Genomic DNA, 27,274 nt, shown 5'->3' with positions numbered 1-27,274 from the left:
AAGAGATGGAGACGACATTAAAAACACTACCTCTGCTCCGACAGACTCACTAACTCCTAACATTTGGCCAGAATCGATCAAAAAACAAGAAAGTCTGACAGAGCAAATTAACACTAAACTAAAACACACGCTCCCCTTTACCTTTTTCATCTGCTGGAAATAGATTTGGAGATGGATCCCAACCCAGAGCTGATACATTTTAATTTGATCCCTCCCATGCATCATTATTTTCACAATGCAACTAGCAGTCTTAGCTTGTGTGCTCTGAATAGTAAGTTTACATTCAAATTCTGCACAGAATACAAAATCCCCCCACCCCTATACAACAAAAGGCAATCATTCCATTTGTTTTCCCACACAATGGCCTCTGGATAATAGTAATATGGGGGTGGGGGTGGATGGAAGAAAAAGCGACCAAGTTATCTGCCTTTCCCAGTCTCCGTCTCTTCGTCATGAATAATAGATTACAGATGAGAGCGGGAGTTTGCCTTGCAGGGAGGTGGGTATAAAGCAGTGTGAGGTCAGCACGGCAAAGCCAAGATCAGTCTTTTACCAGGCCTTTCTCGAACACTTGGAGAAGTATCCTCAAAACGCCCTATTTATAATGTCTCTTTTATCACTCAAAGCAACTCTGTGAAGGACATGGCTGGTCAATACACAATGTCATGCTTTTCAGCACGAGAAACAGCTTGGGCCAGCTTGTGCAGCGCTTTGCTGTTGAGCTCTTTACCTATTTTATCCATCCTTAACCTTAATGCTTGTTATGTTGGATTCTCAGCCGGTGGGGAGCGACTATGGCTGATTAGCAGGTTAGACGTACTCAGAGAAAACTAAAATCCAAATAACCACCACCTTGTAATCAAACTATGACACTGTGTGTGTGTGTGTGTGTGTGTGTGTGTGTGTGTGTGTGCGTGCGTCTTTCAAACTGATCCTGCATGCACAAAAGACGTCACACGCAATACGATGATGTAAGGGGCTCTGTACAGCAGAGGGGGCGGGGTGGATACATCCGTAACAAGCACGCGCGGAAAGCCTACAGGAACATCGCAACATTTGTGTGAGTTTTCCATATTAACTTTCACCACTAATAACTTATTACAAGCAAGCAAATAATAAACGGTGTTGAACCTAGTCTTGCCAGACCTTCCTCCACAGCCCTGCTGTCCAGCCCTCTGAGGAGCAGTTAACCACAGTCCTCAGAAATCCACCAGAGTTTAGAACACCAACACAAAGACAGAGGAAGGTAACGGACATCCGGCCGAAAATGAGGGACATCCGGCAGTATGTAGTAGTACAGTGTTTTCCTCTGAGGTAGAAGTACACAGTAAGTCAGTAGTATTCAGTGGGGTTGCATATTAAGTGCTTTGGGGTCATTCTGTAAGTTATTTCGGGGTACAATGGTTCTGGAGAAAGCTGCAAGCAGCAATACAGGAGTCTTAAGCAATCGGCCCGTTCCAAACAGGCACGTTTGGAACGGGCACTGCACTGGTTTAATTAATGTAGTCAGGAGTGAGAGGCATCTTAAATAGGGAAGGTTGAAAGAAAAAGGCTCGACACATTCCTTTTAGGAGTTGATTGACAGCTCTCAGATCTGCGCCCATGTCTCGAATCAGAAAGAGCATTTACTGCTCACGTTTGGTCATATAAAAATCAATTAAAACTAAACATTGGATTAAATTCCCTTTGTGTACGGCGTGAAGAAGAAGAAGAAGAAGAAGAAGAAGAAGAAGAAGAAGAAGAAGAAGAAGAAGAAAAGCCCCAGTGTGCAGAAGCTTGAAATTCAAAGACTGGGCCCCGAACCAAAACACAATTCATCTGCCCATGCCAACCTCCTTTCATCTGCTAAGGCGTTCGCGGGGGAGGCAAAATGGTCCACAGGGATGGATATTTGGGGCAAAGTTCATTATATTTCAGAGCAGGCCATGGCATTTTAAGTCATCTTATCAGTTTTGGTGGACCTGCAGAAGTGGGTGTGAAGGTGTGGATTTAAAGTGTTCTTTTCATCAAGGTCGGAAAGTTAGAGGACAGGAACTTTGATTTCCACGCGCTGTTTGTCCTCCACTTTAAAGGATGATAAATATTTCATTGTAAAAAAAGGAGTTAGTGTTACACTTCTTTAATTTGACTCAAACGAAAAGTCCTGTTGAACAACTGGAGGAGGGTTTAATCCATTATACAGTTTCATTAAACATATCTAAAACTCCTGAGCTTGCTAAATAAACGTAAGCAGCAGTAGCAATCCAAAGATGTGATGCTTCAGCACACGGCGGATTCCAGACTCCACTACACTTTATTTGTGTGCAGGACCCCGTTGATCAAAGATGATGAATAACGAATCTAACAGAGGGAAATTAGCATGAAAAAGTCCCTGCATTCCAACTGATGCATAAAATATTTGCACTTACTTTAATGAGTGGCGATAAAAGTTGCCATGCTGTGCACATCTTGATTGATGCTGCGTATTAAGAGTATGCTACCGTGCCCAAGCAAACATCACAGCAGCCCCGACAGCCCATTGTCTCCAACTACCTGCCTGCAAGGACTCTCTATCTCTTCTCCTGCCATTTAACTTGCTCTTAAAATCCCTTTTCTTGTTAAGCTCGCTCACTTTTTACCACTCAGATATTCTGTCTCTGCTACATTTCTTGCATATTCTCTTCGCCCATCTCTCTCCGAGATAAAAGCATGCTTTCTCTTCCCTCCAGCATATTGTACCATGCTGCCAGACAAATAGCTCCACTTGTTTCAAAGTGGCCACAACAGAAGGACAATGATAAGAGAGCTGTCTCCCAAACTGTCATTTCCTCCGTCTGCCCCCACATCTCACATCACTGTAATTGACTGCAGTGTATGTGGAGGTGCTATTGTTCCTCAGGATACCCAAGAGTCGTGTCAGGGTGGCTTGTCATTCACTGACCTCAACATATTTGAGTACTGGTGGTATTTTGAAAAATGCTACAAGGTGTTTGTCGCATGTGTTCATTTCTCAATACCCAGATCTAGTCCTTAATTCAGTCCCTGGGCTAAAGGACACCAAGGATAGTTACTGAGATGTTCAAACGAGGGGGAAGAAAAGTGCAATTAAGTGTCAGCGCCTTTTCCGCTTTTACATACACACAGCACCTCTGTCCTTCTCCTTGCATATTCAGTAGAGCAACAGATATAGATGTCGGGCTATCGCTCCGTATTGCGTGCAAGAGAAATCTGTCTTGATCTCTCTTTTCTGCTAATAAGTGCCCAGGCCCTGCTCTCTCCTAGACCTTATTAACACTGTCTTATTGGTTATTCCACAGAGTGCTTAGCCAGCAGGTCAGCCCTGCCACCTCCCTCTCAACCTGACCATCAATTCTTATGAGCGAGTACACTTTTGCCTGATCGGAGTGTGCTGTCAATCAAAAACAGCCACCGAGCGTAAAAAGTGAGCCGGCTGGCCAGATTTTCAGCAACTAAAGCTAATTTGGGGGCACAGATTGCTCCCTGAAGTGGGGCCTGGTTTCAAAGTGTTTAAAGAGGAAGTTCTGTCAGTGTGGGAAGAAAAGTAATCTTTGGAAGGAGAGCAACCAGTGATTTTCTTATCATCGCTGGCCAACACCAATATCTTTTACTATAAAGATAATCATTCACTTTGCTGAGACTTCTATGGTGTGTAAGGTGATCACTGGAGGCTACTTTCAGCAGCCTTGCTAGCTTGACTACTTGTACATTAAAAAAAGTCATCAGTGGAGAAGCATACAGTGCTATTTTTCATAGCAAAGGGAAAATACGGTATGGGATGTTTTTGTGTTGTTTTTGCTGAATTTAGGTTTGACATACAAAGTGATGTCCCTTTTCTTTAATATAATCAAATGTAATCCTCTGTCGTCATTTGCAAATGTTGCGTTGTCATTATGAGAAACAAAGACTACAGAATGTGACATTGAACTGTTCACGGATACTCATGCTAAGATAACCTCTATTTGTGCAGATTTGGAGAGCCAAAAGTAGTGGCAGAACTTAACGCACTGCCATCACTGTGGTGGTATTTCATTTTTGTAAATAAAGGACTTTAGGTTCTAACTGCTTTTGTGCAGCTTTTGCTGGTAAATGTGTTGAGGGCTCCTGTAGAAACTTTTACATACAGAAAATGCAATCACTGAAATGTCATTGGATAAAGAATAAAATAAAATCTGCATTTTTCACTAAAATTCATGCCGGTTTAAATAGATGGCTCAATGTCTTATTACCTGCCTGTGCTGTTATAGACCCCTTCAACTGTAACCTTAAATAAAGAAAACGGAAAAGAAGTAGGGATAGACCAATTATCGGTCTGTTTTTTGGCAGTTTGCAGATAATCTGTATCCGTGTTTAATTTGCCTAATAACTGATAAAGTTCATGAATTAAAAAGTGCTCTACTTTGGCTTGGCTACAGCTCTGACTTAATGTCCCCCCCACAACACTATCTGACTATCTGTTACTGGGTGTTATGTTCAAAGTTTGTTATTCATTAAATAATATCACTTAAACAAAGTTTTGTGTTGGAGTTTGTAACATTCCAAAGTCTTAATTTTGACTTAAAGAAATTTCATTTTCACTGTAAATGCGTATCGGGTCCAAATGGTTTCATTAACTACTGATAATCGATATCGGCCTTGAAAAAAACAGTATCGGTCGATCCCTAAAAAGAAGACCAAAATCCTTTGCTCCATGAAATCACTTTCACTTTAATTCATCTTCACTCAATCCTACAATGTCATGTGTGTCAGTGTGTTTTATTAAATGTGTGTTAACAATGATAACCATGTAAGAATGCATGGTTATCTTACTGCTAACTTTCACTGTAAGTATAAATGTGTTGAGTTTGACGTTCAAAATGAGGTTGGTGACGAGAGTGGTGAGAGTCAACTCAAACTGCTGAAAGCTGCTGAACGGCTCCTGGTTGTTTTCTGTGGGTTCATCACTACAAACCACCATTTGTTAATATAAAAAGTTTGATTATTGCAGCTTTAAAGATGACGCTTTAGCACAATGTCCCCTTAGTTTACTAACACTGGCTCAAGGCAACAATGGCAACCTCCATCTGTCATGAATATTGTAGCTGTCCTTCTACACTCATTTAGTTGTAAATAATATAATAATAAAACGTTACTGTGGTTTTATTTCATAGATATTTGTCAGTCTAAAGAGGGTAAAAAGGCTTTGCACATCTCATTAATGCAGCTAAAAATAACACAGGCCTGGCCAAATGTGCAAACCATCAGTGAGTCAGTAAAGCTGGCAAACTGAACTGAAGGTTGAAGTGAGTGACTGTTTGTCTATACTATTTGATCTGCTGGAAAATGTGAGTTTTGCATCAGAGATTTCATTTTCCATCTCTGGTTTGATGATGCGTTGGAGCTTTTCATGGCCACCGAATGAATCAGTTCCTGTCTGGGATGGCTTTTTACTCGTGTAGCTTAAACAACACCAAAAGTTTTCACGGGCGGATGTTTTCATCTTGTGCCTCATCATCCTGGAGTGTTGATTACACGGGCTGGAAATGACGATACTGCCTGTGGGCTTGTTGTTCAACGGCTTCTGATTCATTCGGAGAAACAGGAGATGACTATTTCACAATCAGAAGGAAGTACTGAGACGCAGAGAGGGCCTTTTTATACTCTGTCATCAAGTTCTTCACAAAAGGTAAACAAAAAGTACAAATTAGAGGCAAACAGCTGTTAGAAGGCAACAGTATGCTTTGTTAGATCTTCTCCCTTGATAGTCCCTACGGCCTCTTAGTACTGCACTGTGCTACTGTACAACTTGCTGCATAAGGAGCACACCAATCAGTCTCTCTTGCAGTCGTTAATGTGCTGAAATTGCACAGTAAATAAAAGTTCTGTGATAACATCCCCCGCTAATTCTGCTGCTACATCACCATATCCACTATTCCAGACACATCATATTAATAAAAACAATAATTGCCTGCCATGAAAACCAATTTGACTTCCTCCACAGGACAGAATTAAAAGTTGGGCTTAGCAAGGTAATGAAGTATGGCACACGCTAAGTCAAGGATCGAGGCTTTGTCTGAGGTAATCACTTCTCCGGATGCTGTGGCTTGGCTGTGTTTCATGTCAACAAGACTGACATATGGAAAAATAATTAAAACGGACGCATTCAACCAATTTCAGCTGGCAAGCTGCATTTTTAATACCTTATCAAATTTGCATGCTGGCTGTCAATCCACTGTCCTGTCTGAGGTAATCCAGCTACATCGAAGGCAGAGATTCTCAATCCCAAGCGCCCGCATGCAGAAACACACAGAACTGTGTGACAATGTGACAGTGATTTACAGTGAAGAGGTTTGCTCGGTGACAGTGAGTGAGTAGAAAAGTACACCGCAGTTCTTCTGTGACAGAAACAATTAACATAAGCCAGCAATTGGGCTTCAGTCTGCGTAGGCTACAAGCGATGATGTGCTGTAGCGTTGCATCACCACTGCCAGCAAAAAAGGGGAAGCTCCCTCTTATCTATCTTCTGAAAGGATGTTTCCAGAGAACTTTTATACAATCTCTGAAGCTTCAAACCGAGTTCTGCAGTTTATACACCCAAGGCAGCGTAACAGTGCAGTCCCATCTGACAGCAGCACACACACAACAGATCTGTGAGCATCCTCATTAGTTGGGCTCCGTTTGACAGAAACCTCAAACTTGCTGCCTCCTAATTTTGGACAAGAGGACAACAGAATACAGAGGAGCTGGGCATGTGTGAGGCGGTGCATCGATCTGGACAGATGGCTGACGGGACAGGAGCAAGGTAAGAAGCTGTGCATGCTAAATAAAGTTTAGCACTACTACTTGTCACTCTGGGAAAACACTAGGCTGGAGGAATTTTGAAAAACACAAGTAACAAATAAAAGTGACCCTATGTGTTTGTGCCATCAAATCTTCCCCAAAAGAAAGAAAAAAATAACATAAAGCATTCACTCCAAAATCCCAAATCCAAACCACCTCTGCAGCCAGTATTTCTGGATGTTCATCGCTGTTTGGACAAAGCTGGGACTTTGAGCAAAGGGCCACTCACCTTCACACTACACCTGACTCCATACAGGAGCAGGAGGTTTCGGGAGGAGACATTCAATTGTGAAAAAATTAAATGTTCTTGTGCAAAAAAGCTTGTCTCTGCTGGTGGATCTGAGGAGATGTGAATGGTCTGTAAGCTGCTATGAAGGTGACTATAAAGCACCATTCTCTCATCTCTCATTTTACACGTCTTTGTTCTCCCATATCTCCCATATACTGTTGCACAAAGCAAGGGCATAGGTTTTGTCTCTGCATTGGGAGGGACAGATTATACCCGGGGGGTGTGGGGATCCTCCCCCAGAAAAAAAACCTTAATTTCCTAGCCTGACGTTGTCATACTCAGATTCTAGTCAGAATATGAGTCTGATACTGCTCCATTGGGCTGTGATTATGGGGCGTGTATCAACCAAACCAGAAAAAAAAATGCCTCTGCACTCAATTGGATGGACCTACAACCAATCAGAGCAACGGAGAGTCAAAGGCAGGCTTCGACCAACCTCCGAGGAACAGCGCCATGTCTTAAAGCAACCATGGGCTTAGCGGCCAATGGTGGAACTGCACCCCTCCCAGAAAGACTTTTTTGCATGGCGAAAGAAACTTATATTACCTATATACCTATATTTCAGCGGATCATTTTTTTTGGGGTACATCAACTTACCAGCCCAAACACTTAAAGGGTCCTTGTTTAAAACGTCACGTTTTTAACATTTTTAACATTCACTAGTAGCCGAATCCAGAGTTATTAAACTAGGTATGACCAACGCGAACAATGTGTATACATACGTGATCGCGGTTCTCTGTTCCTCTTTTAAAATGAATGCACTGTCAATCTTCTATAACAGACGCGATGGCAGCCACCTTTGTTGTAAACAAATTCAACCCAAGCGCTCTTTGGTAACGAGGTTGATTACGTTACTGTTGATCATCAGTCCATCATGTATAAAGCCCGCCCTGACAATTTGATTGGTCTGAACAGCTCTTGTTCGAGCATAGTCGCTACACAACGGATCAAGTCTAGACCGAACTTCCCAACCTCAAATGTTGTGGGCGGGGCTAAGTTTGGCTGGCATCCAGGCTATTAATTTCCTGCATTTTGGTGAATGTTTATGCAACAATTTGTGTAGCACAAGTAAACAATCCCTTGTTAGACATTCCCTTGTTCTTCAGTTCCTTGACACTTGCCGGGACCTCTTTACCCACCCAGTTTAAGTCAGACATCAGGAATCCGTCCCTTGAAGGTCTGTCATGGTACTGTCATTATCGTGGGTTTGTATTTTTATTAAGTCTGTTTCCTGTTTTATTTTGAAGGGTTGAAGATTAGTTCCACCTGTGTTTTGTCCCCCTTGTGTATTTAGTCTGTGTTCCCCTGTCTCATCTTCAGCTTATCTTCATTGGGGATTGGAGTTTAGTTTGACCTGCCTGTTTTTGGACTTGAGAAACCTTTGTGTTCATTGAACGATCTAACTGCACCAGTCGTTTCTCCTGCTCCCTGTTCTTTAACCGTGGCAATAAGGGAACAGCTGAATGCAAACTTTTTTCAACTAGAAAAACAACATCTTATTATTATTATATTATATAATAGTTTTCCAATATCTTCCTGCCAGACCAACATCTGCAAATTCTTTCAGCCTACGTCTCAATTCCTTATTCACTATTAAACCCTCATCATATGCTTCAATATAGAGCACTATGTTGTTGTGTGTCAGATGGAGAAATGCAAAACAATTCTAGACTTTTGCTTAGATTATTACTTTCATCTGGCATTTATATAAATGTACCTCTTCTTCTTCCTGACCTTCAGCACTACTCTGTTAATCTCGGTGAAAGATACTTTGCATTTCCTATAGCTCCTTCACAATAAAAGCTTAGTTTAGCCACTTCCAGTGTGAACACAGAACCTGCTTAGAAATTTAATGCAGTATGACCTTAGGACACAAAAGAAAAGTCCATCTCTGTGCACACGAGACATGGTCACAACAAGTTCATGACCCTTTTCTTAAGGTTGGTGAGAGGCATTTTGGGAAATGTAGGATGCCGTGCACTAACTAAAGTAGAATTACACAGGGTAAGCCAAGGGGAAGGTTAGTACGCCACAAAGATGCATTACAGCAAACTCTTGGACTGCAGTATGAGAGTCTGGCTTTTAGTTTGCCATCCTGGCGCTCACGGCAGATCTCATGTAGAGTTCAGCACGCGGTTGTTTTGTTCCCCAGCGCACAGATGTGAAGCATCCAGCTGCTCCGACGCTCAGCAACACTCCCTGACCTCACCTGTCCTCCCCTAGGGCTGCGCTGCATGCACACACACACACACACACACACACACCTACAGCTTCCCATATAATTAACAAGCAAACACACTTTCCGCCTGTATAATTAAGCACCGTAAGAGACGGCGTGCTTACCCAAGCCAAAGGACTACATCAGGACTCGAAACCTTGTTCTGTCAGCGGGGCAAAAAAAACAACTGAGACGCAGCAAAGAAGACATCTGTTTCCAGATTAATGTGAACAGAATTTTTCCACTGACTGGCCAGTGATATCTATGAGCGTTCTTTTTGTTCCCAGCGTTGTTACTCTCTGCCAGAGCAAACCAAGCTGTGCAAACCTCTTCAAAACTAATAAAGCTCAGTATGATTTAACTGGACTGTTTAACCTTAACGTGACTCCATCTCATCACTGCGAGTGCACATCAGCCCACAGATATGCTGCGCTCAACATTAAAATCCATCCACAGATTTTGGATAAATTCAATACTGGGATCAAGTGATTTACTGACTACTTGTAAATCGTTAAACTGGACAGATACATAATTGTGTGTTGTCAAAAACACTGAATATGCTGTAGGTAGGAGCAATTTATATCCTCCAATCAGTGAAGGAGAGAAGTGCTGATTATGTAGCTGAAGCCATTTTGCTTTTGTGGAGATAAAGAGTGCTTGTAAAGAGACTATGAGAGAGCGGGGGAGGCTTGGTTAAACTGTTTTTCCCTCCACTACCCTGAAGTGATTGTACACTTGTGAAATACTACAGATTATACCAAGCAGCAACAATACCCAAACCAAACTTTCATTTCATTGATTTTAGATTGCAATCCACAGTAAAACCCTGCCTCTGGGCCCACAGCAGTCCAAAAGAGACGAAAGAAGAATACTGTTCAGAAAGTGAGGCTCTTGCACATGCTTTACATACTTTTTTTGCAAGAAATCTTAGTGTCAGCAGACCTTTCCAAGATCTCAATCTGTCACGTTTCATTTGTTTCTGCAGCAGAGGAATCAAAGGCTACCCGCTGCAAGAAAACACAGATTTCACTGCACAGATGCTCAACACTAAACCATACCCCATGCTGTTGTTGTGACAAGTAGCCGGAGATGCCAGAGTGATGCTATTATGATATCTGTACAGAGGGGAACATCTATTTAAGAGAATCAGGATTCATAAAACCTGGGGAGGGGGGGGGAACAGCTAATAAATTAGATTTCATGTAAACATAAATATGGTTCCCCATTAGAAATAAAAGTGGAGAAGCTGGAAATAAATATGCAGCAGTGGAACCAGATTAGATCTAATGTAACTATGTCGGTTTTTACTAAAGCATTCACAATCTGGCACACACACATTCAATTAAACATTGGAAAGCAGTATCAGGTAAAGGTGTTACGCGCACACACACACACACACACACACACACACACACACACACACACACACACACACACACACAGGGGCTGATTTGTGGAGCCAAAATGGATGGGAATAAATCACTAGAGCTTGGCCAACATGGCTGCATACTAATCAGTGTATTACCTCTGGGAAAACTCTGCCTGCCTCCCGACTAATGGCTGCATGTGTGTGCTTGTTTGTGTGTGTTGTGTGTGTGTGTGTGTGTGTGTGTGTGTGTGTGTGTGTGTGTGTGTGTGTTGTGTGTGCGAGTTCAGAGTCACCTTCTCCACCCTGTAGTCGCCCATCAGCAGCAGTAAGTGTGTGTCTGCTTGTATTTAATTGCAAAATGCAGAGGCAGGAGTTCACGTGAATTGCTTGGGAGGGAAATTGAATCGGCAAACATTTCACCTATTGTCCGTGTCTTGTTGTTGATTACTGGTATTGCAAGTGGAACATTACGCGGGTCGCTTTAGCATTGAGCAAGTATACAGCGTAGTGTTTGTAGAAAAGAAGAGTTAATTTGATCTCCTGTGAGAGAGAAGAGGAGAAAAGGCAGAAAGAAAAGGTACTTTACCTTTCGGATGGCCTCGACCCAACGTCACAAAGCCAGAGGAGATGAAGCTGTGAAGCTCAGCGCCGCCACTGTTTCGGACGCTCTCCTTCCCATAGTGGAGACCTGTTCACACATGCACACGCACACACACACACACACACACACACAGATATAATTATACTGACACATAGTGTCATTTAATCATTAGCAACATTAGCAGCAGCTAAAACAGTGGTTCCCAAAGTGGGGATCTGGACCCTCCCAAGAAGTCACAAGATAAATCTGAGGGCTCACAAGCAGAAAAGAAACATTTATGTGAATTACTTACAAATTAAATTAGAATTCCTGGATATAGTTTTAGCTCATAATTCCATTAAATATTATTCAAATAAAACAGGAAAACAATCTCTCGCTCTCTCTCCCTTTCTCTCTCTTTCTATATATATATATATATATATATAGATATATATTCTTTATTTTTTTTTCTTCTTTTTTTCTTATATATATATATATATATATATATATATATATATATATACCGCCACGGCCCTGTCTGTGCAGCCACAGGCAGAATACATGTATATTGACTAGAAGCAGAGCTCACAAGCACGATTTCCGCCCGTAAACCTTTAGCTGTACACTGTTAGCAACATGTGTGAGGTTAGCACAACAAGCTGATTGGCGTGCGAGTCACTCTCACTATGATGAGCATAGCTGAAATGGCGGAGCAGGAAGAACCGCCTGCAGGTTCCCGCTCAGCTCCAACAGCAGTGGAGAGAGAGGACGGTGTGTCGGCGTCGCTTCACATTTTACTGCTTACGCTGCAATACATAAATGTTTGGGTACCATTAATGTTTATATACGGCCAGGGTGAAACTAATTAAAACACTCCTCCTAATTAACACATTTCATTTTGTATTTCATTTTGTAGGCTTCAGTTTTCAGCTTCACACAATTAGATTAGATTAGATTAGATTCAACTTTATTGTCATTGTGCAGAGTACAAAGTACTCTGCACAATGACAATAAAGTGCATAGTACTTTGTACTCTGCACAATGTACTAATTGTTGTCTTTGTACACAAAGTACAAAGACAACAATTAGAAATGCTTTTCAGCATTATAGCCTGTTGTGACCTGTTGCCTTCTGGGAAAGTGTGTGTTCAGTGTTCGTCCAGTGTAATACACACGTTTGAAATGCTCAGATTTTTTATAATGAAAATAGATTACTGAAGTTGCCAGAGGACAAAATGTCCCCTCAGTCCCAGCAGGAGGATTGGGTCCGTTCCTCACCTTAAAAGTTCAATTAATTTAAACGTACAGGCCTGCTACATTACACATGTAACGTATGTGGAGCAGACGTTCCAACACTACGCTTTTACTTTAATTAATGAAACTGGCGACACCGGGCAGAGAGCAGGGTAGTGGTGCGTCTGCTCCGCGGATCTACAATAAACCTGTTTAACCCTCTTTAACCCGACTCTTTAAATTAACTCACGAGTCGCGAGTCTCTAGTATCATTAACTCGGATCAGTTGAGTCCTACTACAATTCAATTTAAAATGATAACAGCGCCACACACAAACCTCTTGCAACATTAGCTACTACTAGTCCTAGCCATCTTAGCTGCCATAAGCTTTATAACTTACAATTTCGTAAGCAACCACAACTCCACAAGTCAACTCAAGCGACTGAGTGAGCAGAGACACAACTTCCCGACCCGCAGACTCAGAGCCGGAAACATTGCAAGCTCGCAGACCACTAGAGAACTCACGAGCCCTGGACGACCCACGAGTCCTCGCTGACTCACGAGTCCTCGACGACCCGCTAGCCGGCGAATTAGCCGGCTACGTTGTAAGTGGATCATTCTGTAGCAGACAAGCGAGTGAACTTCACTCGAGCTCAGGGTAAAGCAAATCAACAACAAAAGCCATTCTTTCACTTCTGAAATAACATACAATGTTCTGCACGTAGCCTAGCTAGGCTCACTGTAGGTTTTGGTGTAAAATGTAGTATGTTAAAATGCAATTACGTCGAGCAGACAGTCCGAAACATTGCAAGCTCGCCTCGGCTCGCCTATAGAGCAATACTGACTCAAGTGACTCAAGTGACTTGCACAACCCGGATCAGTTTAGTGAGTGACACTGAATACCCCGAGTCCTAGTCCGAGAATCGAGTTTGCCAAGCCTACTCTACAAACCTAAAAATAGGACAGTCTTCTATTTATATTTTTACACGAGGTGTGTGCGGCCCTTTTACACAGAAATGGATCACAGTGGTGTAGTAAGTGTCTATATTTCTTTTAAATTAAACTACCGATATACAGGAAACGACTTAATGACTGTGAATGAGCATATTGGCAGTTTCATTTTGAGAGTTTCTGTTTTTATTTCTTGGTTCCCTCCCCTGTGTCCTCTGATAACTGCTGATAGTAGATTGACGTTTTCACAGCTCTGTGCCGGCTCCAAAAAACTGAAGAAACAACAAAAATCCCAAAGCAAAAGCTCTCCGTCTCACCTGTGACTCACACAATCCTACGCCGTGTGGCGCTCCAGGTAAAGACGGGTAAAAGATACATTCAGCGGCACATACGCTCCGCCAACGGTCCGCCGACATTACACGTTCAATGTAGGCAAAGTCGCGCAACCCCCACCCCCAACAACTTTTTGGGGGAGAGTCACCACCCTCCACTGGACAAAAATCCTAGGGGAAACACTGCATATGGAAATATGCTGGCTCTATACACGCTAAAAGTATTGTTTATTAAAATGGAGTCTGGTGGGTTTGGTGATGGTGATGTTAAACAAAAAGGATGTTACTCTTTAACAAAACAAGTCTACCTCCGTAGGGATCCTTTCCATAATGCTGTCTGTTAGAGATAAGAAAATAGTGTTTGGCTTTTCCATCACGTTCTCAGTGGCACCTGTTGTGTTTTTTTTCACAGTGTCGAACGGAGAGCTTCCGGTGCTGTCTTTTCCTCAGGCACAGATAAGAGGGGAAATGGTGGAAAAGTTAACCTTACAAGCAAACCTTGTGCAATGATCCTCAGAAAAAAAGCAATATGTTAGAGTCACCCACATACCAATGCACTCTGAACTCAATCACAGCTTTCTGTGCGCTGCTGTCACGGCTGCACATGGAGGATCTGCTGGGATTGTCTTCCCATTCAGTCATAGCAACAATTCTGTGTGTGACAGACACACACACACACACACACACACACACACCATGTGTCTTCCTTTGTCACCTTTGTCATTGGTAGGCCACTCCACGAGCCACTGCGACAACCCTCCAATCGGAGAGCCCCTTCAGAAGCATTCCTCCTGCTCCCACTCCCAGCTCATTAAGGTGAGCTAGAGTAAAGAGCCTGCAGGGGGAAGCTACGCATTAGGAATTTATCGTCCTTGATACAAAGAATATCGTGACTTTCACCTCAACCATGTGCTGCTGAGGATTCATATGTTAATACTTTTTTTAATCAGACTTCTTCACTGGACACCTAAACCTCTGAGTTACCTCTGAGAGCGGGAACATGTGAATAATAAGATAATTATATCATGAAGCGAGCTGGATGTCGCACTGCATCGGGGAGGTGATCCAAGGTGGATGAAGCTTTAACACAGCCAGGCGGAGGTCATTTACATGCTACATAGAGTTTTATAGCATTATCAGATACCAATCTGCTGGAGTGGACATCATCTCGATAAAGTTGTTCAGCTGGAGCTCGGCATCGCATATCTTCCTATCTTTATCTTCCTCTCAGTCTGAGATACACGCTGGAGCTTTTGAAATGCCGTCTTGGCAAATGCATGCCCCCTTTTCTCTTAACCCTGCCCCCGTCCTCCTGTGACTGTAATGGTGCAGTGCAGTAAGTCCTGATCCACAACCAGTCCATAATGAAATGGTAGCGCTGCTGGAAAGAGATGCTGATGGATCCCTGCCTCCACACCTGAATGCTCTTCACACGCACACACATGAGCACTCAGGGGGCCAAAGGTCCAGCTGCATAATCAGGGGCAATAATGAGATCTAGGGCAGGAGACAATTAGGCAGGGTCTCTCAGATGCTGAGGTTTAACACAGGTGCACTCAGGAGGAAGCTTCTATTAAACATGTTGATGCAGTCAGCAGAGAACATGTGGGGGGGGGTGATTATCTGACCAATGGGGAGCCAGCGAGGTCACAGTGGACAACATGACATCATGACTTTGCGTAAACATACACGACATACAGTGGCGTGTTATCTGTACGCATTTTGAGCTATCCGCGTGTATGTCTACGCTGTATACAGCGGACGGCAGTCTGCAACGTCACAGCATAAACATAGACGCCACTTTCTAAAGCCACGTGGCGTGTTATCGCGAGGCTACGTGTTATCGCGAGGCTACGGTTGGGTTTAGGAAACGTCACACGCAGGTTGGGTTTAGGAAAAGAAGAACGGGGTTGGGTTTAGGAAAAGAACAATCATGGAAAGGAAACATCACACGCGGGACACAATTACCACTCTCCTGGGTGAAAGTCCTGTGTTTTACCCATCCTCCACCCCGACCAATCTCCCTATGCGGATTTTCGCCCTTTCATAATACTCGCTACAGTGTAAATTCACACGCAATCGCAAGGTAATGTAAGTCAATGGAGGCCAAACAGCGTTGATAAACACGCTAAAAAGCGAGTATGCGTCTTGATAACACGCCAATAATGGCATACGAATTGGCGTGTCATACATACGTCACTTCATGAGTTCAGTCTGCAGTGGAGATGTTATGTTCTGTGTTACACTGTAACTGTTAATTGGAGGGAATAGAGGGAGGTGTTTTATGTGTGTGTGTGTGTGTGTGTGTGTGTGTGTGTGTGTGTGTGGGTGGGGTGGGGGGTTAATTATTGTTTTATTATTTAGGCAAAAATTCTTGTTTGGATAACTCACCACACACAAACATACACACACACACACACACACACACACACACACACACACACACACACACACAGCTTCGTGCTATAAAAATATCTGAAGGTCATGTCAAAGCTGCTAAATAGCTGAGATGTTATTCTATCATCAGGACCACTGATGGTCCACAGCAGCTGACCTTTGAGCGCTCGGCTCAGACTAAACGAACCGACGGCTCCGATGTTTGCAGTGCTGGAGGAGCTCCGACACGGAGAGACGCTGGCCGCTCCAACATCGTCATTCCTATATTCTGCTTATTCTGGTTCCTCTGGTGCAGTAAACACAGAGCCATAACTCATAATCCAGTTTGCCTATTCTTTGTTTTTTTTTTTGTTTTTTTTTGCAGGAGTGCTCTATGGGAGAAATTGTTTTTCTTTGGTTTCTGTTGAGTAAACTGAGACGGCGGAAACAGCTTCTCTCTGCACTACCTGAAAACTATATTTCATCATTCTGCGTATTAGGAAAATGTCAGAGAGGAAACCAAGCAACACTTTTCAAAAAACAAAAAAGAGAGGCAAATCTTTGCCTGTGGTGTACGGAAAATAAATCCACTTCATCTGAAGAGAGCTGTGGGCCAAACTGCATTACTGGAGAAGCAGTTATTGTTTACTTTAACCAGAGGCCAACTCCGGTAAAGGTATCTCCTCCTCCCTTTCAAGGTCTGCTCCGTGTTTTGGCCGGGGAGAGAGAGAGGGAGAGGGGGGCACAACACGGAGGATCTGAGCGCACAACAATGCAGAGTGGATGCGAATAGAAATAGCAGCACTTGCGCTGGTATCATATTATGCAGCCTGTACTGTTTTGCTTTGGGCTCTGTTTTTTTTAAAGGAATATCTCGTTCTAAAAATGCAGGGACGTTTTTGCAATGCACCAAGGGTACCATGTCACTACACAAGGCCTGCAATGTGAAAAAATAAATCAGCATGTATTTTTAGAACTGAGTCTAAACAAAGCTCTGAGGATGAAATAAATTATTACTGCTGAGAGCAGCTGGCATGGTCGCATATGTTGAGGATGAAAGAAGGAACGGATGTTATTCCCACTCTTGACATTAGTTAATAGGATCCTCTTGGGCCCTTTAGCCACTTGCTTTGTGAGGTCTCTCCACCTGATTTAAAAGTGTCTGAAAAAGCCTCCGGATGTGAAGTGCCATTTTTTCTCTCCTTATGAGGCCTGCCTCCACGCTCTGTGCCAAATGTCCATTTAGGCGCACATGAATATGCATTTTCCAGAGAGCGAGTGCACCTTGGAGCCTGTGAAGGCATCGAGCGGAGCTCCCAATTTATATGCACACATTAACAACGCTTTGGTTTGGTTTTACGCTGTCACTGTCTTTCATGTCCAACCCCACAAGGACTGCCATGGTCCCCCAATGAAGGCTGTGCTACACTGAGCTGATTTGTGTTGTTGTTGCAGTGATTGTGTACAAGCAGGCAAAATAGTCCCAGCCAAGCAGAGAGACAGATAAAGTGATGCTCGACCTTTACTGAGTATAAATGCATGCAAGGACTTAGTGAACGCAGCCTGCCACGTGCAGCTGTGTGTCCGCCGTGCACGGCTGGCTACTGACCATTAGCGATAGACTGATGCAGCAGACGAGAGAGGGAGACACTAAGTGAACCAACGCAGACTGTGGTCGTGACCAACACTGAGCTGCAAGAAAATGTTCCCAGCAAGTGTTTGATAGACGGCGATGTGGCAGAAAGAGGCCAGCATGGCACACAAGAGTCTGTCGGCCCAAACACCGCTGAAAGTATGCACAATTTATTATTTAGAGAACAAGAAGCAAAAATATTCAGCCGTAACAGCTGCATGTACTGTATCAGCTGCTCTGGTGTTTGGATCCCATAACTCAAAATGTAAATGTAAAAATGTTCTGCAGTTCTGTCAGAAAATGCTCGGTGAACTCTGCACTGCACACCGCCATCCTGAGGCAACAGAAAATCTTTTAAAATATCTAAATGCATGTCTGATGAATGGAAGGAGGAGCTGGAAGTGGCTCCACATGTGGCACACGGCCAGAAGAGCGCCAATATAAATATAACTGTTACGAGATGTCTTTCAGGAAGTTTACGTGGTTAGTTTTGCTAAAGGTCAGAACTGCTATGACACTTGAGGGGGCGTAGGAAAGCAAACGCTCATCCAGGCAAGCACAGGTCTCGTTCTGAAGTTAAATGCATGACGCAGGGACAGGAGACCAATACCATTAATGTTACGAGCTAGGTTAGCCTTTAGTAGCTGTGTTTCTTTGTTCTACGAGCCCGGGTTAGCTTAGCATTGTAACAGTAACTATTTCACATCGTTAAATCAAGATGACTTTTTGGAAGAATACAAGCATGTGTCTGAGAAGCATCATCAATGTTTTAAAGACATAATTACTTTTTTTTGTTATCTATTGCTTAACTGTGATTTTCCATTTGGCATTGTTGGTAGGCTACTGAGGAATTCCTTGCCCAATGATGGAGATGTATTCTGTTTTTATTATAATAATTTCAGTGTTTTGTCTGTCTTTGTGGAAGACTTAGGTGCGTGTATTTGGGGGGTGGGGGGGTTTAGGTGTCCTTCCTCAAGAAATGTGAAGTTTTTCAATAAAACAAAAGTAATTTCCCCCAAACATTGTATGCCATTTTTGTTTTTGTTTTGGGTTGTTTTGGGTCCCCTATAGTCGGTTTGTGTCTCTTTGTGGTAGTTTTGCTTCTCTTTTTCTCATCATTTTGGAGCGTTATTATCACATATCTGTGTCTAAAACGTTGGAAAAGCTAGAGCAGAAAATACATTAATAACATTCAAAAAGCTTAAAGACAAAACTTGAGAAAAGTCTTTTAGTTACATTCATTGGGCTTAGTTGCTGCCCGAAACGGCTCAGGTGCTGCACCTAAACCTTATAATGGCAGTGAAACCCCTGGATTGAATCTACTAATACTGACACAGACACATGTTGTTCTCTAAAAGGCTGAGGGGAACCTGATTGGGTCTTGCAGGCGGCGACAGCGAGGCAGTTCTGTAGGTGTCCCCTTAGTGCCACCACGCTCCCGGTCCTCACAGAACTACGTGTTTCTGGGCGCCTGGGTAGCTCACCTGGTAGCACACTCGCCCATATATAGAGGTTTACTCCTTGACGCAGCGGCCGCGGGTTCGACTCTGACCTGCGGCCCTTTGCTGCATGTCGTTCCCCCTCTCTCTCCCCTTTCAAGTCTAAGCTGTTCAAATAAATGCCCATTAAATTAAATAGAAGAAATATATGTATCTTAACCCAATATTTGCTGTGATAGTATGAACAGCATGTTGCTATGTTGTAGTGTAGGGTGGGAATGACCAGAGGCCCGACCATACCATTATCATACTTATGTCACGACATGATATTATTGCGGTTTTTAACATGTTGTGATATTCTGCAATATATTGCAGTTTATTGCCATTATTTTTCCAACTTTAAACGATGTCCCCAAAGGAAAACTTTGTCAACATCTACAAAGTAAAACGATACATTTCTCTGTTTGTTCTAGTGGACTGAAAAAGCAATTCATTTTATTATTCTAGTACCAAAAAGTTAAATTCTCATGTGCAATAGATCGATACTTGCCGTGTATTGCTACAGTATTGCCACGGAAAATATTATGATAGTATGCTGTATCGATTTTTTCCCCACCCCTAGAAGTAATGAAACAGAGTGCAGAGAATGTGATGATCTCTGTTTCATGAACAACAGCTAAACCGACATTCTTCTATGTTAATTCATAAAACATGTTTTGAAAAATACAGAAATATTACGAAAAGATTGAAGAGACCATTATGCACATCACTGTGCTCCAAAATGTCATCTTTTGAGTTTTGGAGAAATATGTCAACCCAGAAAGGAAAAGTTAGTCTTTCAGTTTTACTTAAAAGTTCAAAATCTGCAGATTTGGAGATGTACGTTTTTCACTGGACAGCGACATTTCACTGAATAATAATTCTTTGCTTGATGTATTCTACCTATATGTGTTCATAAGTCTTTTTAAAGCTAACTGCACACACATAATTTTTCGGCTGAAATCAACAACTACACTTTTCCCCATTGGAATATTTCTTTACTTATCATTAGCACTCATCTTTCTGTTTTTCTTTCCATCTCACCGACTCCTTTGTGTTTCCAATATCTCATTATTTTCCATCCGTGTCTCTCTCCTTGAGTGTCTTTGCCTCTTTCGATCTGATAACACCTGCTCTGTGGAGGAAGCTGACTGGCTTCCCCTGGACCAACCTGCTTTTCCTGCACCGTTTTTGTCCATATTACCGATTTATGCTCCCTGCCTGTTGTCTGAATGGCTGGGTTAAACCACGCCGTGTGCACACGGTGTGATTCACCCAGTGAGTGACTGAGAGGCCATCACTTGCAGCCTGTCAGAGAGTGCAGGGCCGCGCTACCTTGCCAGCCTGTAATTATCTCCTCTAGCTGGCCCGTCTTTTTCTCTGCCGCTCTCTCCCTCGCACTCTCTTGCTCAAATCGGATGATTACTGGATGTTAACATCGGAGATTACACTGCTGAAAGGGTGAGCACAGTGGATGCTCTTTGGAGGGGAAGGCAGAATCTTGCACCGAAACAATCAATGTATTGCAAAATGCTGTACAAAGACACACTCAGAGTGAAACCGGCCTTCAAGCTGTGTTTGACCAACAGTTGTGACACATCAACTAGTGGATGCTTGTGAAGCTGTGAGTATTGAGTGGAGAGAGAGGAGAGCTCTTACCGTGGTTGGATTTGGAGGTGTGAACAGGGGTGTAGTGGTTCTTGGATGAGGTTCTGAGCGGCGTGTTGTCTTTGGGCGAGCCGTTCATCGCTGCAAAGTTCTCACAGTCGTATTGCGAGATGGGGATGGGCCCCTGCTGCCTCAGGATGTCTGCGAGGGCCCTGCAACCCGAGAACAACAAACAAGAATGGCTGTTAATGCTGCACCATGTTTCTCTTCTTGTACAGTTTTTATCTCTTAGTGCAGCTGAACTCAGTTTAAAATGAAGTGCTAGCACGTCTGTTTTCTGCACGCCGAATGGCTGCTAATTGTCAAGACAGTGTTGTGCTATTATGGGTAATTCAGGGCTGTGCTGTTCTTTTTTCTTTTTTCTTTTTTTTATACATCTGGGAACATGACGAATGTTCATTTGCAAGAGAATCAACATTGGATGTGTGAGTATCTTGTCTAATTGGGTTGAATTTGAATGTTTTTCAGACGGCACCAGGTGCATGTGGAAGGATGGAGTCCTCGAGGGAGGAGAGAGAGGAAGAGAGGGAGAAGCAATCACGATGAAAGAAAGTTCAAAAAGTGTTTGTTTGCTTTTTCTGGCATTGCTTTTGAAAGAGGAAATCAAATTACTTTCGCAGCGCTGCAGCAGCTCAAAGCTTTTGTACGACCACAAATGTATCACCGACCGTAACCTTTGCTTTTAAATTAATATTTTAGCTTCACCCACCCCCCCCTTCCTGTTCCTTATTGAATGTGCAGCGGTGCATGCATGTCACACGACCTTGATACAGCCGCAACGTTAACACTATCCATTATTCACAGTCTTAAGATTGCTCAAGTGTTGAATAATGCATCCAATAAAAAAAAGCTATTTAATCTTGAGGAAATAATGTGTGTCAGCATTTGTTTACTGATGTAGGAACAGTCTACAACATGTCCACTCTTGGTATGGTGAAGCCCCAGGAGTCAGCTGAGGAGCTGAGATGCAATCATTCACCATGGTATCCCATCTCTGCTAAACATTCTTGTCAAAACCCCACCTGAACACACCAGACAGCCCTGTGCTGATGTGCAGAGGATGTTTGACAGCTGGCTGCCTTGACTTGGTTGCCTAATGAGCAAAATATCTGGGCTATAGTGATTCAAACATGCAAGACGCCATTTTTATCCCAGCTTAACGAAAAAATATAACGCAATAGTTATTATCCAATATAAACGTTGGGCATCAGGGGGCGAATAATTCGAGTAAGTTAATCACTGTTTTATTATTTAGGCAAAACTGTCTTGTTGGTGTAACTCACTACACACACACACACACACACACACACACACACACACACACACACACACACACACTCACACACACACACACACACACACACACACACACACACAGACTTAGTGCGTTTCACTATCTTTGTGGGGACCCATCATTGACATAATGCATTCCCTAGCCCCTTACCCTAACCCTAACCATAACCTAATTCTAACCCTAATCCTAAAACCAAGTCTTAACCCTCAAACAGCCCTTTAAAGTTGTGGGGTCCAGCATTTTGGCCCCACAAGTATACTGGACTCCCGGTTTTTGGATCCCACAAATATAGTTAAACAAGAACACACACACACACACACACACACACACACACATATTCCATGTGCACCAGTCTGCCACAATCACTATAATAGTTCTCTTTTAACTCCTCGGTAATTATTTGTATCTTTCCTTCCCATGCACTTCTTTGGGATTTAACATCTGTTGCAATTCTAATCTGATCTGAAAAATTCAAACATACTGTCAGCATGATTAATAGTTCACTATTTCTAATATAGGGAAATAAACACTCTGACTTAAGATATAAATATAATAAGTTGCATTAGTACATCAGAGACTACTGCATTAACATGGCTCTAGGCTTGTTTCTGACATGAATCTTGACCTTTGATCCCTTAGAGCAAACAAGTCTATACTGTTATAGGACCATAACAGTCATGGTCTATATATCTAGCACGTGATGAGCTCTCAGGATGGGACTTTGTTTCCCTTTCTATCTCACTGAGGGGAGAACATTGTAAAGTAATGATGAGCAGAGTAAATATTTGTGCTGCAAACACACTGCGTGGATTCACAAGTCATTCTCACATAATACGTGATTGAAACTGTCTTCTGCCCACTCACCTATGTATATTCATTTCCTGAGGCGGCTCTGTAGCTTTGTCGTAGGCGACTTTGACCGACACTCCCACCACTATGATGAAGGCTATGATCCCACAGGTGATGTACACCGCCGTGCTAGTCTGATCCATGCTCGGATCGTACGTTTCCCCGGTCGGGATGGGGTCAGGTGAGGGTCCCGTCTGCACCCACACCGGCTTCTGGTAGTTCTTGCATGCTTTCTGATCCAGCCGGTCTTTCTTGTACTCGCAGCAGAAGCGCAGGTAGCACGTCCCGCAGCAGTACCGGTGGTCCGTGTTGTTGCACTCGAACAGTTTGTCATACTGCCCGCTCACGTCGTAGTAGCCCAGGCATGTGTCGTGGTTGCTGGCGGGCGCCGGCTGCGGGGTCTTCTGCGGGACGGCCGTGGGGACCGCCGTGGCTTTTGGAGCCTTCCGGGGCGCCGGCTTGGGCTTTTTACCGCCTGTAGCGGCGCTCAGCACGCACAGCGGGTATATTAGCAGCAACAAAAGGTGTCTTATCCCCATTGTAGTGTGAATAACTTAAGTCTGATGTTTCGGCAAAGACACTTTAACTCTAGTTAAACATGTAGGGTTTAGTCGTGCGTAAGTTTCGCCGCCGAGTCTTCCCCTGCTCGCTCAGTCTCCTGTGCCGCCGTCATGCTGAAATCAACTCTGTGTAGACGGATGTCAAGGGCATTTCTCGGCTGCTATTATGCAACGGAAAAACTGCGACCCATCGTGGTAGCAGAGCATCGTATCCTGACTGGGAGGGGAGCTGCTGGGTGCCCGGGCTCTACGCTCTCTCCCTCGGCTGAGCGGCGTGTGAGAGCCGCGGTGCGTCGCTGTCCAAGGTGCTGATTCCTGGAGCCCCAGTCACTTATGCTCCAGTCAAAGTTAGGCTGGAGAACAAATAAGCCAAATGGGCTCATTAGGTATTATCACCACGTCAGAGTCACGTCATTATTTATTTAGTAGGCTTCTACACGTCCAAATAACTTGACCGATTTTGCCATGAGAATACATCCCATTTGGAGTCGTTTTTGCAGTTTGCATGACACATTCAACATGACAAAATCTGTCAAACACAGCACAAACATCTTCCAAATGAATGTGGTATGTCATCTGTATGTTAAGCATCACAACATACCAACGCTGCACTCAACTGGACGTGACTACAGGACAATTACTGATAGTGTTTTCAAATACAATTAAAATATAACTTGAATACATTGAAATTTCTTGATATATTCAAAGAGTGACAGTGTAATAAGCCAGCCTACCTCAGTTAAGATACCCGCTGGGGAGTTGCTCTCTGTCTGTGTCTCTGAAAGTGAGGAGAATATCAGAGCTGTGAACCCCCCCCCCCCCTCTCTCTCTCTCCTCTCTCTCCTCTCTCTACTTCTTCTCTCCTCCTTATCTTTCTCCCTCCCTCCGTATCTTACATCATTTTAGTGCTGGCGTCAGAACTCAGTCAAGTAACCAAGCAAGAACACAAGCCTGCTTGTTGACATTAACATGTCAAAATGAAATGGCTGCACGGACCTTTGTCCGCAGAACATGTTTGTGGGCTGTGTCTCTCCGGCAACCCCCTCCACTCTCTTAACACTGGCCTGTTTATTTGCACACAGTTGCTCAACCTTTTGTACTGCTGGCTTTTATTGCAGCTACATACCCATAAACAAGCATCATTTTCAGGATGAAACAGTAATTGGCTGTGCTCTCTCAGTTAACACACTCATTATTTCAGATACAGTCGTTCATATTGGTCTGTAGCCAAGCCATGGCACCTGGGGGATTATGGAGAACTGATAGGGCTAGATTACCAGTCAAGTGTGTTTCAACACTGCTACGCTGAAATGAACCAACGCTGTATAGCACACTCCTACACACAGCTCTGTCCTTGTTACAAAAGCCTTTTATTCTTCTTCAGTAGCAACTATATCCATGCTCACCAATGAAAACATTGTATAATTATGTGTAGGTCTTTCAAAATAAACTAATGAACACACATCTAACAAGGTGTAGGGCCTGTTTATGATGACAAACTGCTCTCAGTGGCACTTTGTAATCGGCAAGTGTTGAATGCAAATATGATGCAATATAGCTCAGCGCTCTCTACAAACTACCGAGGTTGTCTTGACATGAGCAGCTACAGAGAGGTGTAACTGCAGGCCGAGAGCGGGACCTTAAATTGGAATTATCCGCCTTGGATAGGAACACATGCAACATGAAGACCATACAGCACATTGTTTCTGACAGACAGCAAGCTATAATGACGTGAGTCAAAGGAACACTGGCTTAAGACCCAGGATAGATAGTCTGGAGGAGCAAAATCTAAAAGATGAAAAAGTTTCTCTTTATCTAGACACAGTAAACTTGTGATCACGGGTGTTTACAGTATTGTGAACATTGTTAAAATCTTATTGTGTTCATGTGCTTTAGTTTAAACTTTGCATTTCAAAATCAATTTTCCAGCAATCTTATCACGACATCAGGTCCAGGACACATTACAAGATTTTTCCAATTGTAAGTGATAATGGAAAAACTGAACATTTGGAGTCTTTCCTCCTCTATTGCAAATTCAGTTATGGCTGTGTGAATGTCTTGCCGTGAGTCAAGGCTTGAACAAGAGCACACCAAAGGAATGTAGAAACACTTGATTAAAAACCAAATACTGTATGTTTCCCTGCCCATTTGAAAGGTTTGGAGTGACATAATTTATCCAGTATGTACAATGCAACTAGTGTAGGCTGATTACAACCACTCTGTATGTGTGTGTGTGTGTGTGTGTGTGTGTGTGTGTGTGTGTGTGTGTGTGTGTGTGTGTGTGTTTGCCTAAATAATAAAACAGTGATTAACTTACTCTAATTATTTGCCAAAAGGCACTTTTATAATCAACCCTCCCCCCATGTGCATGTCTGTGTGTGCGTGTGTGTGTGTGTGTGTGTGTGTGTGTGTGTGTGTGTGTGTGTGTGCGCGCGCGCGCGTGTGTGCGTGCGTGTGCGCGTGCGTGTGTGTGTGTGTGTGTGTGTGTGTGTGTGTGTGTGTGTGTGTTAGTGTTTGGTGAGTTACACAAACAAGACAGTTTTGCCTAAATAATAAAACAGTGATTAACCTACTCTAATTATTTGCCAAAAGGCACTTTTATAATCAACCCTCGCCCCATGTGCATGTATGTGTATGTGTGTGTGTGTGTGTGTGTGTGTGTGTGTGTGTGTGTGTGTGTGTGTGTGTGTGCGTGCGTGCGTGCGTGCGTGTGTGTGTTCGAGATTTTACTAAAAGTCTTGTTTGCAGTATTTAAAGTGGAAAGGCAGCACTCAGCAGGTCAGGAGGTGAGAACACACTCATTAAAGCTGCTATGTGCCAACTGTCCATGATGACATCCTCTGTTTACTGTAATGAGTGCAGACTCGCCACAATCAGGAAAATGGCCGTGGCCAAATCAGGATGAAAATCTTGCTTTTAATCACAGTGTGTTCCCAGCTTGGAGTAGTGACGTACAGTGATAACCAATCACAACACAGCATTGCAACTATTATTTAACTGTATGTTGTTCCCCTCTTTAAAAATCAACATGTTCAGTAGCAGGGACGTGCACAGACATTTGGAGGAGCTATTGCTCTAATCTGGAAAAAAAGCAATAACGTAGCATTTTACGTTACTATAGCTAAGGCAATGTTGCGCGACGTGATGCAAACGTTACAAGCTGAAGCTGCACTTTATTCAAAGCTCAAGTGGATTTTTTGGTTACTATTCACAGGGCATTTTTCATAATCTCTATAACTTTAAAAATTCACATAAAGTCAGAAGTGTGAGAAAACAAAGTCACGTGACAGGGGGCAGTGGGCATCGCTGAGGGCAAGATTGCATGATATAGCGATTTAATTTGATTTAAATTTGGTAATGATGGTCGTATTATCGTATTGATGTAGCCACAACAGCAAAAAAAAAGAAAGAAAGAAAAGTTTATTTAGGTTCTTTCACCAGAGGGGCAGTTAAGCCAAACAGGGCAAACGGGCAGTTGCCCGGGCAACAATAGCCCGTACCTGTGCAGTGGCTCAGGGATGATGTCAAGCTTGTGAAGAAGAAATAATCTTGGTTTTGTTCTTTTCATGGGATTTGTTTATATTAAAGAATATAGAACACAGACTTATCCTTAAAATATTTTTACCTAA

General features: G+C 43.1%; 1 protein-coding gene across 8 annotated transcripts in view; it reads right to left on the bottom strand.

The window, feature by feature from the left end:
• The window catches only part of LOC116067480 (protein shisa-6), a 75,888-nt gene extending 51,408 nt beyond the window's left edge, over positions 1–24,480 (bottom strand). For all 8 annotated transcript variants that reach the window (XM_031323922.2, XM_036001319.1, XM_031323924.2 and 5 more), the window contains exons 1-4: positions 24,380–24,480; positions 23,101–23,998; positions 20,934–21,094; positions 11,279–11,380 (exon numbers count right to left, since the gene is read on the bottom strand). In XM_031323922.2, coding sequence (XP_031179782.1) covers positions 11,279–11,380; positions 20,934–21,094; positions 23,101–23,624 — 787 coding nt within the window. In that variant the 5' untranslated portion in view covers positions 23,625–23,998; positions 24,380–24,480. The remainder of the gene's footprint in view (positions 1–11,278; positions 11,381–20,933; positions 21,095–23,100; positions 23,999–24,379) is intronic.
• Between the last annotated feature and the right edge of the window lie 2,794 nt (positions 24,481–27,274).

Source organism: Sander lucioperca, chromosome 5 (genome assembly GCF_008315115.2).
Source record: "Sander lucioperca isolate FBNREF2018 chromosome 5, SLUC_FBN_1.2, whole genome shotgun sequence".
NCBI classification, from domain to species: Eukaryota; Metazoa; Chordata; class Actinopteri; order Perciformes; family Percidae; genus Sander; species Sander lucioperca.
The sequence above is the reverse complement of the archived record's forward strand: the minus strand, read 5'-3'. Positions and strand labels throughout refer to the sequence as shown.